Source organism: Chroicocephalus ridibundus, chromosome 3 (assembly GCF_963924245.1).
Source record: "Chroicocephalus ridibundus chromosome 3, bChrRid1.1, whole genome shotgun sequence".
Lineage (NCBI taxonomy): Eukaryota > Metazoa > Chordata > Aves > Charadriiformes > Laridae > Chroicocephalus > Chroicocephalus ridibundus.
Genome location: NC_086286.1, coordinates 127859667 through 127875707, shown reverse-complemented (window position 1 = coordinate 127875707; position 16041 = coordinate 127859667). Strand labels below are relative to the sequence as shown.

At 49.8% G+C, this 16041-nt stretch overlaps 1 protein-coding gene across 7 annotated transcripts in view; it reads right to left on the bottom strand.

Annotated features, from left to right (window-relative positions):
* Positions 1 to 16041, bottom strand: part of NCOA1 (nuclear receptor coactivator 1) — a 187337-nt gene that overhangs the window by 49966 nt on the left and 121330 nt on the right. For all 7 annotated transcript variants that reach the window (XM_063330741.1, XM_063330743.1, XM_063330740.1 and 4 more), the window contains one exon: positions 12073 to 12239. In XM_063330741.1, coding sequence (XP_063186811.1) covers positions 12073 to 12239 — 167 coding nt within the window. The remainder of the gene's footprint in view (positions 1 to 12072; positions 12240 to 16041) is intronic.

The window sequence follows — 16041 nt, the reverse complement described above, 5'->3', positions numbered from 1 at the left end:
AGGGGGGAGCTGACGCTTCCCATGCACGGAGCAGCACTTCCCCCCCCCCAGCCCCGCTCCTCCGAGCCCGACTTTCTCGCGCCTCCCATCTGTCTCTCCTGGGTTGCAAAGGGAGAGCTGTCAATCTGCCGCTCTTGGGGGGATCTGTCGGAGGTAAAGGCAGACTTTGCAGCGTAAATGAACTGAAGGGTGGATGTAACACGTCCATGTGACTGTGGTCAGTAAGTGCAAGTGCAGCCCTGGGCCACAAGATGCCCCTGGGTGGACAGGGATGGGCAGGAGCAAGCCACATGGTACGGGAAGCTACCTAGAGAAGATGGAGACATGTGGTATGAGAAGCTACCCAGAGAAGATGGAGCCTCCTGATATGTGAAGCCACCCAGAGAACATGGAGCTGTGTGGTATGGGAAGCTAACTAGAGAAGATGGAGCCTCATTGTACGGGAAGCCACCCAGAGAAGAGGGAGCTGCATGGTACAGGAAGCCACCCAGAGATGGTGGAGCCATGCGGTACGGAAAGCCACCCAGAGAAGATGGAGCCAAGTGTCATGGGAAGCCATCCAGAGAAGACAGACCACGCCAGGCAGCTGAAGACCGCTTTCTCGTCAATCTGCGCAGAGCCTGCTCAGGAGGACCTCACCTCCAAAATGAACTTTAACTCTTCCATTGCAGCCGTTACATGGCGAACTGCGGCTGTTCCCAGTGGATGCAGGAAGGCAGAGCTCCCGGGTGCTCCATATCCCGCAGCCGGCGAGTGCCCGGCAGAGCAAGGAACAAGGATGAATATCCATCCTACGTCTTCCCCCAGGAAACACTGCACAGACTCATGCAATGGGGTTCTGCACCTAGGTCCAAGGCGCGCCTACCTGCACCTGTATTTTTAAGAACCGTATCCATTATTCCAAAATTTGGGATGGTCCAAACTGTTCCCTGGTCCCATAAGAAACTGTCCACGCAGATAATTCACTGTCTCAGTGCAGCAGCTGCACCAAACCCAGTGCAAACATCTGCCTGGGGAACCCGATCCAGCATTCCAGCATCCGTCAACCCCACTCATCGTAATACAGACTTAACGATTTAAAGGCGAGTTAGTTGAGACCAGCAGTTTAATCAATTAATGAAAACCCATCCTGGAACGTGGAATTCCTAAATAATATGGGCAAAACGAACGGTGAGAAATATCATTTAAAGCCATCCAAATGGTGTCACTGGCTCTCTCCTCGAGGTTCTGGTGAGGATTTAAGTGCCACCAAACAACCCCCTGATGAAATCGTGGGGCTCGGGGGAAGCAGAAGCAACCAGGTGAGGAGCGCGGCAGCTGGGCACCAGGGAATAACGTGGCCCCAGAGGGAGCGAGACCGCTCCTGCACCTCCTACACTCGTGTCCCGGCAAGTTTGTTTGCTTTGCCCAACCACACCGCTTGGCACAAGAAAAGCTATTATCTCCTTGTACAAATCTCCCTTTATTTCCTCTGCTCGCAGGAGCGTTAGGAGGATTAAGGTCTATAAAAGTTTGTTCAGGGGAAAATCTGAAATGAAAACAGAAGAACTCGCACGGCTGACTCCAAGTCTGGGGTGGCTTTTTTTCCCATAAGAAAGAGGTTTATTGTGTTACTTCTTGCTTTTCAGGCACGGCAACGCGTGCAGCGCCGGGCACTCTGATGGGTCAATAATGGAGACGGGCACTTGCAGAGATGTTTTGGGGTGGGCTGCCCTCTGAAGCCCCTCTCTCGCACGGGACACTTGACGACTAGGTCAGATGAGACGCCTCCATCACGGCTGCTAGAAGAGAGGTGGGATGGACCTCGCTCATCCAGCTCCCAAAGGGATTGCAGCTCACGGGATGGTCGAACCCCCTTCGATCATCAACCAAAGGAACCGGGGTCCAGAGCAGAGGGAGGACAAGCTCAGAGGAGGCAAAATCCTGCTCAGGTGCCATCCCGGGGGAAGAATAATCTTAAAATAGGTTCTGTTCATCTCCACGAAGGGTAAGGACGGCCACGAAAAGGACTTTAAAGAAAGGGGATTTTTTTTTTCCTTCCTCCTTTCCTACCTCTCTTAAAAATGAGACTGAATCAAGGAGAAAGAAGAAAAAAAAGGGGAAAAAAAAAGCTAATCCGGCACAGCAGAAGGCAGGAGGAGGAGTGATTTCTACAGGTGGTTTATGACTCTCCGCATGATCCACACGCCTGTTACATCCTATCAGATCCTCTTCTTACGGCGAGGTGCTAAAGGATTTATTAGTTCTTGACAGTGTGAGATGCTTAAAAGCTTGAGGATGTAATAACCAAATGTTCACTTGTTAAAATAAAGGCACCGTTTGGAGAGGTCTGCGCAATTCTTAGCAGCCTCCCCTTCCCCTTGGTCTATATTTAAGCTGCCAGCTAGATTAAAACTGTCAGAGCAGGGATGAGAATTTTATTGACATGCTTTGTAGGTGGTACGGCTCCATAAAATAAACATATACAGAGGATGCTCCCTGGTGTTGCTGCACAGGCAGAGATTTTTATAGTACTGACCTGGGGGAGTTTGTATCTGAAATCAATCCCTGATATAAAACAGATTCCAGAGGATACGGAGAGACAGACTTCACGAATGTCTGCGGAGAGCGTGGGCAGGGATGCAATCCGTTTAACATTTCACGTTGAAACCAAACTGCGGAGAAAGGGAGGGCGTGAAATTCCCCGAACCCGCTCCAACAAACTCATGCGTGAGGTGCAATTAATTACTCTGGTAACAGGGAGGTTTTAATCCCGGGAAGGGGGCAGGACGGAGCGTGGGGCGGGGGACCCATGTGGATGCAGCACGAGGACTCTCGCCCCGGCTCTGCGCTGGCAGAAGTCACTGCCGCAGATGGGGATCCGGCTCTCGAGGCATTTTTCAAAATGAAAGCATTCAGATTTAGAGACGAAGGCCAGGAGAGATCACCGGACTGGCCAGTCTGACCTCGTGAATATCGCAGAGCCATCAAAGTTCATCCACTTCCACCACCATGAGCCCTGAACTTCTGCTTGGCCAAAACCTGACGCAACCCACCGCTTCCCTTGGCAGCTGGTTCCCACCCCGATCTCCCTCCCAGTTGTAACTCTGGGCCCGAGTCCTAATTTGTTTTTGTCTGGCTTTGGCTTTGAGTCATTCTCTGTTATGCTGGATTTAAAAACTTCTTTAGTAGCCAGCATTTTCTGTTCTTGTTAGTGTTTATAGTGTCATCACCATGTCCCCACTCCTTTTCTTCCCCCCACGGATACACTTAACAGAGCTCTTCAACCTTCCAAGCTGCAAGACATTTTCTCCAGCCCCTGGCTCATTTCTGTGGCTCTCCTCTCTGCCTTCTGGATTTTGCAATCTCCTTCCAGCGTGGATACCAGGCCTGAGCTCCAGTTTCGTCCCACCAACTCCATGAACACGTAACATCACCCAAGAGGAGCCCACCTTGCTTTTCATCACAACCCAAGTTCACGTTGTCTGCCTTCACTTCCAGGATCTCCAGATCTTCTTGAAAAGCACCATTTCCCTGGTTACCATCCGCCCAGCACTCCTGTTTGCCCATTGCTGGCCCAGCAATGATTTTGTATTTCCTTCCACATCCACAGAGATGTTGAATAGCACCAAGATCTAGCAGAGACTCCCAAGAAGCTCCATGAAACTCAATTTTGAGAATAAAGGTGTTCCGCCAGGATGAGGAGAGGTCACCAGTGGTGTTCCTCTGGCGACCGAGGTAAGGCAGTCATGGAGGGAGAAAATACGCACCAACTCGAGGGCGGGCTGACCCGTTCACATGGAAGAGGACCAAATGGTAGAAAAACTACCCAATTGCTCTGCTAAACTGTGCTAATTTCTCCCACTTTCTACTACTTGAAGGTCACCCACTCATCAACCAAGAAAATGAGCTTTGGCTAAAAGTTGGGGATGGCTTTATGAAGGTGACAGAGGAGATGCCAACAGTTACCTCCAGCCTACCAGAGGTGGTATCAGCAACAACCTAATGCTACTGGTAAGATGTGGTAAGAAAATTCGTGACAGTTTGGGCAATTCAGTCAAGAAAAATGAAGTTCAATTGGAAGAAGTACACAAAGTAGGCTGACTAAAGGAAAGGTGTAACTATCTGACATCAAGACCCTAGGAGAGCTCGGTTTGTTGGACAAGTCAAGCGATGGTAGAGAACAAGAGCAACAACTTCATAAAAATACATTAGGGAAAGGTGGTAATTACCAAACAGAAGAAAGAATAAATCAAATTAAATGGGCAACGCTGGCACAGGAATGATCCGAAACCCATTTCCACTGAAAACGAGCAGGTGGTTTCATCCTCTTCAGAATCTCAGAAGGATTCCTGGAAGGCTGAAGTTAAACAGTTAAAAGGACTGGATCTGTTCTACTCTGTTTACCTTGGATCAGCATCACACTTGAGGGCTTTCAGTGGGCACCTACCAAAGCCAAGGAGGAATTCCCCCTCCCTCCTGATGTCTAATCTGGCCTCCGGGGTTTGGTTGTTTTTCTTTCTCTGTAGCCCGCTAACGTACGGTGAAAAATTGGCCGCCAAGACGGGATGAAAGCGGTGTGCACGCATCCCTCCCTCTAGTAGCACGAGGAGCTCCATCCGGGTTAACCCAACCACCAGGTCTGGGATGAAAAAAGAGCTTTCTTCCCCCAGCACCCGAAAACACCCGGCGACAGCGCCACTTGCCGAGAAGGTCCCTCCCGACCTCGGGGAGGAACCCGGAGTCTGCAAAACACCGCTCTAAGGCAAAAGCAAAGCTCCCCTTTTCTGACCTCCCTTGAAGCAAACAAAATCAGGAAAACTCCGATAAAGTCAATGCATTTCAAGAGGAGACTACAGCACCAGGCTGACAGTTGTAGCCTGAAGAGATTCCAATCTAATTTTAGATTTGACACAAACCTTAATGTGGTTTTAATTAATTAATTAAAAAAAAAATCCTTTAATTAATGTATAGCCCTTAAAGCGGTTTTCATTTACTCCATTTCCAGGAGATATTTCCACTTGCCTTGCTCCTCAGATGCCATTCTGCTGCTCGCTTTTGCTCTTCAGTCAAACCTCAAACATTAAGACCTAAACTCCTGTTTCTAACACATCGCTGGGACACTCTGAGCTCGGGTTGTTTCTTGAGCCTTCCCACTTTTAATCATTTTCCAAGTAAAGAGGTTTCCATTTCTTCTCTGACTATGCAAAAACTCTACCTTTTATTCTTCCACTGCATGAAAGTGTCCTCTTTGGGGTCCACTGAAGGACCTCGGTGTCAACTCAACACATAAAAGCCACCAAAAATTACACTTTAATTCTCTGAACCTAATAGTTTGTTTATCTCGATTTCTGCGCGTGAGGGAGAAAGGCAGCAGTGACGCTGTGCTGTCACCCTGTCCTCCTGGCAGCAACACCCACCCTGAGCAGCTCTCCAGGCCACCAAAGTAGGAGCTCAGATGTGACATGGGAATGCAGCAGGGCATCTCTGAGGCTCATCCCGGGGACCTCTCTCTCCCTTGGCTCTCCTGATGGCAAGCTGCACTCAGTAGAGCGGCCACTGGCTCTTGTCTTCAACCCGCTCTGCCCACGGGGCCACCCTGGACACCGTATCTAGATACTAGTTTTAAGCCCCCAGAGTAAGATAAACTGGAGCAAGTTCAGTGGAGGCCACCGAGATGGTCAGGGCTGGAGCCCTGATCCTGAGATGAGAGGACAAGGGAAGGGGTTTGCTCAGCCTGGAGAAGAGATGGATTTGGGGCACCTTACAGCAGCCTGCCCATGCCTACAAGACGTTATGGAGGTGATGGAGCCAGGCTCTTCACACCAATGCATGGTGAGAATATGAGAAGCAATGGGTCCAAGTGAAGCAAGAGACGTTTAGGTGGGACAGGAGGGAAGTCTTGTTCACCACAAGGCCAGCCAACTGTCGAAGCAGGTTGCCCAGAGCACTTGTGCTCCTCCATTCTTGAGGGCTTCCAAAGCCCAACTGGGTAAAGCCCTCAACACCACCACCACTATCAGAAATGGAAATAAGCTTTATGGAAATGAGACGGTTCCAGCCAGACAAGAGATTGCCAGCGCCCAGGTAAAATGTCAGACTTCTCCAAGAGGATACGGGATTACACTATGGGGAGAGGGAAGAGCTGAAATGAAAGCGTACTCAAAAATATAAAATGCAAGAAATAACGCAAGCATAAAGAAGGCAGAGCACGTTACGCAGAAGGTACTTTCCCTTGGCGGTGCGGAGGCAGCAGCTCCAAGGATCTGAGAAGTTCAATCAGAAACTGGAAATACTGCCCGTGATTCAAAGCATGTCAAGAAAGATGCATTCAATTTGGAGTCGTCGAAAGATGGATATGCAGACAATTTAGGAGGATTCTAAAGAGAAAAAAAAATAAACGCCTAAAGACTTGAATTACATTATTCTGGCAAAACAAAGCCAAGAGAGGGAGAAGGTCCCCAAGGCTCCTTCTACTCCTGCACTGGAGATGTCCAGCTCCTTTGCAGACAGAGTAACATGGACTTGGGCTAGAGATTTCCTCAAAGCTAATGGAAGTCCACACAGAGCTCCGTCCCCAGGGGCTGCGGACACAAAACCCCGTGTACTGAGGGTAACGTGGCAGCCTGGACCTGGGCAGAAGAAACCAGCTGAAAGCCCTTAATTGCTCTGCAGTGGGCTCCTCTGCTTTGGGGTAAAGCTTGCCAAGGGACACCGGCTCTGCGACTCGCATCCACACATTGCATGCAACTACTCGCTTTGTGGTTTTATGGGAGTAATTTTATGATCTTTAATAAGGTACCACAACACTCGGCTGTTGGGACAAGAAGGGGCTCTTGACTCAGTGCCCGAGGACAGGGTCTCCTCCTCTCCTCCTCCCAAAACCTCACGCCACCATCGCAGGCTGTGGGAGAAGCCTCTTCCCAGGCCACCACTTCACCATTTTCTGACCACTGCTAAATACAAAGCCAAGGGGTTTTTTTTTTTGTTCTCTTTTTAAAGCTCACCACGTGTTGGCATTCCCAAACCCAAGAAGAAACCCAGCATTCATTTGGAAGAGGCTTCCATACGTCCCACTGAGGACCCAGGACCTCTCTGCGCTAGAAGCTGCACATGTATATCACAAAATAAATCCAGGGCCAAACCTAAGCATATGACAAGACAGCAGGGAAACTTAATTAAAGGAAAGCCACTGACAGCCCAATGATCGTATGCAACAGAGCAGCCAAAATCAATAATCATTTCATATACTTCACTTAATTAATTTACTGTATTTACCCAAAAGGAAAATTACTTCCCCAGTAGGTTAACTTCCAAATGGGGGGTGGTCTTAAATTAAGGGTCCTCGTCTTTTCAGGCTGATGTTCCCTAGTGACAAAGCAGCACAAATTTGCCCGAAGGAGCCCGTCATTATTACAGCCACACTTCAGGAAAAAAAAAAACAAATAAAAAGATGCCAGGAGGACACAGCTACTCCATGGTTTTGCTGGACCTGAAAGAGGGACACCTCCATGCAGTAGAAGAACAAGCTGTGGAATTTTTGTGTAGTCCAAGAAGGGACAGAAATGCTCTTATCCCTAAAACCCCTGAAAATTATTTAAGGAAAGGCTCAAGAAATAGCCTTCTCCCCCTCCCTGTCCAAAGTAACTCAGCCTAAAAATTGAGGGTCATCTTTGCAGGTTAACACATTTGGGAGAGAAAGCGGAGTCTCCTGGTGCCCTCTGAAAACATCCCCAAACCAGGTCACTATTCCATAGCGTTATTAGAGAATAAAACTGCATTAATAAAGATTTGATTTTTTTTTTCCTCCTTATACATCCATAAGAATAAATTCAGCAGCCCCACCACCGAAAAGCCAGGCTTCACTGGGGCTGAAGGTGTCACACGTGGGGTCGTATGACCCCCCATCGCCACGAGAAGCCTCGCACTGCCAAGGCACGCCGTGGCTCAGGGTCCTTCATCAGACAAGCTGAGTTGTACAAATCCAAGCAAATACAGAATAAATCCTTTATTTTGGCAATTAGAGAGTAAATCTGCTGGGGCTTTTGGATCTCGCAGGACCAGAAACTCATGAGCATCACCCCACGCGTCCTGGCGGGGCCGGGAGCCGTGCCGCGGCTGCTCCTGGACCGGGTAAGCTGCCGGCTCCGCGCACCGATTCCCGCAGAAGCCGAGCATACGGCGGCACAGCGGGAGCGACCGGCAGCGAGCGGCGATGAGCAAACGCAGGAAGGACGGGGGGAAGGAGGTCCCTTGGACGCCGGCGGAGGTAGAGTCGCTTGCAATGCCTTTAGGAGGTGTTTCAAGGGCAACCCTCTGCGGCTGTTTGAGTTTGTAGGCGGCGTAATGAAAAGCTCAATACTGTTTGATTTATTCTATTAAGGTGCTGGATTTATACTCCTGCTCTGGAAGGAAATTAAGCAGCCTATCAATGGAGAGGGCTTTTGGGAAAAGACTTGGTGGCTTCATCTTAAAAAGGACGCTGCCAAGGTTGGGAGCTCTACAAGGGAGATGAGATGACCCCTCTGCCGGCTCCATCAGATCTCTGTACACTGCTCATCGCCTCTTCCATAAACCAAAGGTTATCAACCTCCCAAAACTGGGGCGTTCAATTAAAAAAGACATCTGGGGGAAACAAAGGAAATGCCTTTCTGGAGCCCGCCTGCCACCGCGGAGCCTGACGTCACAGGGGCATTGGATGCCGACGTTCTGCCTCTCCTCAGGGCAGGGGTCACCCCAACCTCCACAGCACTTGCAGGGTAGGCGTCAAGCATTACATTATTTTACAGAAAAGGAACAAAACCGGCAGTGGTCCATGCAGCAACACAGCTTTTCCAGTATCTCTGCTTGTCTTTGTACTCTCCTGTATGACCAAGATACCTTATTTTTGTGTTCGCAGACACGCAGCGGTCACCTTCCCCGCAGCAACCAAGCCTCCTCCCCGTCCTGCAGCCTCCTGACTCCATCACAGCTCCACCACGCTGCCCTGATGGCTTCTTCTAACGGCCTTTACATCACCCCTGCTAACCCTACAAGCCAGAGAGTGACGCAAAGCTGTCCAGCTTGCCTCCATCCATCACGTTTTGACCGCAGCAGCGCTGAACTAAAACCACCTGGGGTGAGCTCACCTCCACGTGATGGATGGACATCAGCTCCGTCTCACGGCACGGCTCCGCAGCAGAGGACCCACCCCAGGAGAGGACCGCCAGCATCCATGCGCTGGGCACGATGCCAGCCTGAAGGCAAAGGGGAGGAAGGTCCACACGGATGGACCGCTGCCCCACGGAGCCCAGGCAGGATGCTCAGAGAGATCTTCTCCTTGCTGACCTCCAAACTGCCCAGGAGATGTTGGTGGCCCTTTCTCCTCCTTCCCCGGCAAGTGACTGCATGCAAGCACGGTTCAGGGCTCCAACACTCGAACCACCCAACTCGAAAAAAATCAAAAAAACTTTTGCGGGACGGACGAAGGCTGAAAAATTAACTGTCTGGCCTCTTCCTCTGCTGCGTTTATTGCTGTCTTGGCAGATGAATTTCAGGTTGCTGCCACAGCCGCAAACCGCTTGTTCTGCCAACTGTACATTACTAACATTGGAAGGTGTCCAGACCTAGGAATCTTTTCTAAAAGCATTTGCTTCATACTTTAAATAGCAGCCCAGCAGGCGGGGGGATGGGCGGGAGGGCTCAGCCCCTGCGTGCGATCCATCTGCAAGCTTCTGCCGGCTCCTCCACCCTTTTGCGGGTTAAATCTGAGGACGACCCACGGTGCAGGTGCAGCGGGGGGAAAGCTGGTGGGATGTGACCTCTAAGCCCTCCGGGGCTGGCCAGGGGGAGGATGTGTCCCCCCCGGGATGTCCCCACTCCCCCGGCTCTGCCACCTGCCCCTTCCCAAGCTCTCCGGCTCTGCGCCTGGCACATTGTTAATTAAATTAATAACAGGACGTTGGCTGTTTTTTCATTGAAATCTGCTCTGCTACGAGGTTTAGCATCATTTTCCCCCGTGCTCTAGAGTTTTTCTTATTATTGGGCTGAACAGCATCGTTTGCTGGGATTTCTATGATTCTGTGATTTGCTGGGACGTCCTGAGCCCGCTGTACCACACCACTGCAAAGCCAAACTCCCCGGCTCCTCTCCGATACACGAAATGACGCCTCCAGCTGGGTTTCCTAACGGAGCATCGGAAGGAGCACGGCCACGCGCTGCAGGGTACGTCACCGCTCACAACACTCCAGCAACAAAACCACATCCTCAACAGCGAGCAAATATTAATCAGGTTTATGGCTGAGAAACAGAGAGGAGGAGGAGGAGGAGGGACACGGGCAGGGAAACACAACGTCTCACACTCGATATAACTACAAGGACAGAAAATTGTCCCTGGCCACAAATATTCTGACGTTTTGCCGTACTTCTCCTACCGCCTGGTGTAAAATGCTCTCGTAGTAAACTAAGAACAAATACAGGTGAAGTTTCTTTTTTTCCGTAATACGGCGCCACGCGAGATAAGCCGGCAATACAGAGCAAAGCTCAAGGCATAATATTTTTAAGTAGTGCTTGTCCTGGTTAATGTTCAGCCCCGCTGTGCAATGTCAAGAAAACTAATGAACAGTGAAGTGGCAGCGAGCAGGAACCTGGGCGTACTCACCCGCTACCAAACTCCTTTCAGAGCCCGGGCACAACGTGAACGAAAGCTAAAAGCAGTCGTCCTGGTTCATCGGGAAGGCCGGGCAACACGAGCTGAATGCTTTGCTACCACGCTTGGCCCAAAAGTCGGTGCTAAAGTAACAGCAAGCTGGGAGGAGCTACGGCAATGCCTGGCGTGTGACAGGACAAGGGGGAACGGTTTTAAATTAAAAGAGGGGAGATTTAGACTAGATCTAAGGAAGGAATTTTTCCCAATGAGGGTGGTGAGCCCCTGGCCCAGGTTGCCCAGAGAGGTGGTGGCTGCGCCATCCCTGGAAACATCCCAGGCCACGTTGGATGGGGCTTGGAGCAACCTGCTCGAGTTGAAGATGTCCCTGCCCAGGGCAGGGGGTTGGACTCAATGGCCTTTAAAGTCCCTTCCCACCCAAACCCTTCTGTGATTCTACGGAGCGTCTGTATGTGCGTACCCACGTCCCAGCCATGGGGTTTGGGAAAAATTTAACATCTGTTATCAGGCAACACGGCTCCGCTCGGAGCGTGCGGTGGGAGCTTTGGCAAAGGCAACACTTGACGGATGACGCGCTCTCAGCACTCACGCTGCGCGGGATTCACCTTGTGCACCAAGGACAAGCTGTTTGCACCAAGGACAAAGTATTTGCATGAAGGAAAAAGTATTTGCACAAAGGACAAAGGATTCGAGCACAGGAGATGGGCAGCCCTCAGCAGGCATGATGCGGAGCGAGCTGGAGCCCACCTGCAGCAGCTCCAGGAGGGATGCTGGGGTCGCGAGGACCTGAACAAGTCCCACTCCCTCCTCAAGACACCTCACGCCTTCTCCTGTGCATGGTTTGAGCCCTTTGGACTTCTACACTTCAGCCCATGAGTTGAAACTCTGGGTGAATTTTAACCTTTATACGGCTTCTTCAAGCACCTCTTCTCTGTCCACAGGTTACAGCGCCGTATTCACGGGCGGAAGGTGGATTAATGCCCCTCCGATCCGGCAGGAGAACAGATCTGCCAAGGGTACGTGGTTCTTCACCAAGTCTTGCACAGCGTGAGGCTGTCCTTCACCTTACCCGGCCATAAAATGGGGTTTCTGCACACAGTTAATAGCAGTATTGCTGATAAGCGCTTAATGGGCCTGATCCCGAAAGCTTAACAAGCACTTCTGGTTATTTTAATCTAAGGAGTAATTTCAGGATGAGTCACAAATATGGAGTAAAGTGCCACCTTGCCCCAGAAACAAAGGTGGCATCTTAAACAAGCCAAGCAACGAGGACAAAGCATACCCTTTCCATAAAAGCAAGAGAAGGAAAATTATTGCGAATGGAATGATTATGTCACGCTTCCTCATGAATTACGTCATCTGCTGCAATTTAGGGTCTGCAGGGTACCAGGAGAACGCTCCTACTCTGAAGCTTCCCCGCAAGCCGCGGCAGGAGGCTGCCGCCTTACCTTGCTCCAACCTCTTCATCTGCTGGATCTGATCAACCGTCTTTTTTAGGATCTTGCATTTGTCGGGTTTGACACTCAGAGTGTCGATGTCCCCGATGTTTGCAGACAGCAGCTCTGCCAGCTCCTCTAAATACTTGTTCTCCTGTTCCCGTCGCCGCTTTTCATTGCTGTTAAGAGAAGGGAAGAAAATTAAAAGCCACGGTAATGACTTTTCCCCACTGCTCAGCCTAATCACACCTGAGCACGGGACAAGAACCCAAAAATACAAGTACTTGCTGGAGTGATGACCGCGCTATAATCCAAATATCTCCAAAATACTGGGGATTTCATTCAGGCCTTTGTCTATTTTTATGCATATAACCAGAATTAATGCCAAGGAAGACACATAGGGCTAGCCAGACACCCCCAGCAAGAACAGACCTCTAACATTCAGGACTCTTCCTTCCTCTCAAAAATAGTTATAAGTCAGTTATATCAAAAATAATAAAAAATAGTTACATACAACCTCTTGTTTTTGTACAGCCACCATTCCAGCTGTCGCCAAGTTTAATCCTGAATTCGTACATAAAAACAAACAACATCCACCAGAGCTCACCGAAGGGAAAATCAGAATCAACGGTGACAAGAGGAAAATGAAAAATATTCATGAGATCAACCTTTTCGTCCCAGCAAAAGCTGCTTTTCTTTCAGCCCCCAGTCGCTGCAGAAGCTCAACGCTCTCCCATCAAATATTTGTAAATTCCGGGAACTGAGAGTAGGTTATTTATGCGCTATGACATGGCCATCGCTGAAGCCACCCTGGACACTGTAACATAGTCCTTTATCAAAGACGTTATAAGCATCGAAGCCACTAAAATAAGCTGTGCATATGGGAGAGACACACAGAGACACACTTTCCCTAAATACCTTCCTCTACATCAACCACAGGATGGAACGAGGACACCCCAAAATGCCCGACATGGCTCTCCACCGCTTGCCATGCCTTTTAGCAGGCTGGCTTTCAATAAGCCACCTCACTTTTTGTGGCAACCTCCACAGGACGCCCGGCACTCTAATGAAGAGGCACTGCCTGAAAATCCCCTAACGTTTACTCAACACCGAGAAGCTGCTGAGATGCCTGGGGGGAGAGTGAGATGTTCCTGGCCTCAAAGAGGCCCCACCGCTCACCGAGGGGCTGAGAAAACACTGGTTACAAAAGCTGACTCCAAAAGTCCGTCTTGGTAGGAGATTTGTGTCACACCACAGATGTGCATTGTGGTGGAACAAGCTCTGAAGGCTTCGAGAAGAGGTTTGGTTTCTTTTACCTGCTGAGAGTGCAAGCCAACTGGAACATGAATATACCTTCATCACTCTGCAGAGACCCTTTAGAAACCACACCTGTCCAAAAGGGGACGAGACACCACCAGCCCTCCCCGGTAAGGAGCTCCTCAGGTAGGCTGCACAGATGTTTCTTGATTTTTGCCTAATTCCACTTTATTAGCTCGATATCCAGATCTGACAGGTATGTGTTGTCTCTTGGGCATTTTTCTGCTGCTTAAATGCTCTCACATGAAAATACCTGATGACTGCAGGGATAAGACTCTGTGATGAACCTCCCCTTGCCTCCCAAGTTCATTCTCCATCACCGCGGTTCTCCTCCTGCCTGTGTCTCTCCAGGTGTCGTGACTGCCCGGAGGAGCGACAGGAATGACTCGCCCTCCTTTAACTCAGCGGAGCGGCAGTCAAAAAAGAAAGGAAAAAAACCAAAGACAAGACCAGCTGCGGGTGTGGAGAACCCAAGTTGTGTTTCTGCCTGGGCCACCAGTCCCATAAAGTCCATGAGTGAGACGTTCCATGGGAGAAACACAATGCGACCTGGAAACTCCTCCACAATGGGTTTGGGTGGGTGCAAGAGCCCTCATTTCCCTGGCAGGCAGCTGCCAACGGGTACGAAGGGGTCACAGGCAGCAAAACCAGCTTCACAGACGTAGGTTGGATGTCCAGCTGCTGCAGAAGCGCTGGGTCCAGCCATGGACCTCAGCCTTTCTGCACAGGTATCGGCGAGAGCAGCGCTGGCGCGCTCCCCAGCAATGGGCAGGCAAATGCTTCTTGAAGGAGCTGGGCGAGTACTTTATTTAAGGTCAAATTAATTCCTCGCCCTCCTTGCGAACCAAAAAGCAACAGCAGAGGGGAGAGAGAAAAAAAATAATTCCCTCTGTTGTGGGTGAGCTCACTTCATGAAAACCCTTAATGTCGCTGTTGCTGTGGCAACTTTCAAATTGTAGGAGGGAGAATTGGCCAATTTTCCTTACATAAAAGCATCATGAGAATATTACAGCAGTGGGCTGTTCTTTATGACTCCCAAGTATCATCAAAAGCAATAGTTAAACCTTCCAGGTTTTAACAAAGGAGTTTTGAAGTTCCCTTTGCTCCAGAGCACATTACGGAAGACTCTGACCAGCCCAGGGGGGAGGATGAGGTCCTTCCCCACCACGGCTGCAGGTCAGGAGATGGTCTGAAAGAAGGAAGACACAGCACCGGTGAAGACTTTTCTTCTGGATTTCAGTGACATGCTTCAGCTCCAGTGTTCGGGGTTGGATGGCCAACCCGATGACAAGGATTTGAGTCAACCCTTTTACAAATGCTGGTCGGTGCTTTGTGGATGTAAAAACTCATCGTGCTTGGACAAGGAAGGAGAATTCTCCATCCAGAAGTTTCTCCTTTTCTACAATCAGTTCATTCCTCAGCCTATATATTTTGAAAGACGCCTGGTGTCGGCAGCAGAAGGCCTTCTTGGGGTGCTGAGGGGTTAGGATACACACCACAGGAGATCTGCTTTCCAAAGACAGACCAGATGAAGCAAAGCCAGATGTGTGCTCATCCATCTGCAGAGCAGTTCCTTCAAGAACTTGTCCAATCCCGTCTTGCTACCCATGGCTTTGTCATGGGGACTCAAGGACCAACAGCTTTAACCTACACTCACCTCTGGGGCAAGGACCAGCTCCGGGACCAGCCTGGGGACGGCAGTGAGGGCTGCAGAGCTCTGACTCCAGTGACTCAGCCAGAAAGGGGAAATATTTCACGTGATTACAGAAGAATTTGGTAGGACTAAGACAGCTGCAAGTGCTATCAAAATGTCTTCTACAATTTAATGGCACAGCTAAGCCATGAACCACGCAGCCTTTGGAAGAAGGTGCATGAACTCTACAGAGATGTTGCAACCAAAAACTGCAATGAACAGAAATCCTCAACCAACCACTTAACGTCTCTCTTCTGGAACACCGTAGGCTTTATATTTGTGATCTAGAACACCACATATGAGCTGTAAGTGATAAAAAATACACCTGGGCTTTGCTCAGTGCATCAATATTCTGCAACGACGACCAAAACAGCATCCCAGGCAGCAGAGACAGAGAGTCAGCAGCAGCACGTACGTTCATCCTTACTAACAGACTATATCACCATGGGAAAAGATGTACAGGATTCACAGGGAGCCTGGAAAAGCCTTTGGAAGGAGATCACAACCGCCTCTATCCAGGACTTCTTAGCCTAATGCAGTTGATGAGGTTGCTGGGATGGGGAGGCTCCATCACAAGCAAAAAGTTCCTTTCTGCAGTGAGCTGAGCTTTGAAGCAGCCTGCGTCAGTGCAGAGAAATGAAGGTATTTCAGACAATTATTTTCTGCTCCATAACTGCACCATGGAGCAAGAAGGTCTCCACCAGAGCTTTTGAATACTACAAAACTGCTGATTTCTTGGGAATCTGGCACAAACAGGCAGAAGGCTTGGGATGATCTGCAGACCTCACAGAAGTATCTGCTCCAAATTTACCCCGAGAAAGCTTTCCTGATGCTCTGAGCGCTCTCAATTTATGAAATCAATACATTAACTTTGATAACGAGCCTCTAATCATCATTTGCCACCTAACAACAAGCAGAGCAGATGGGGAGCCGCATTTCCATCATGCTCCATCTTCCACCGCAGCCACCGC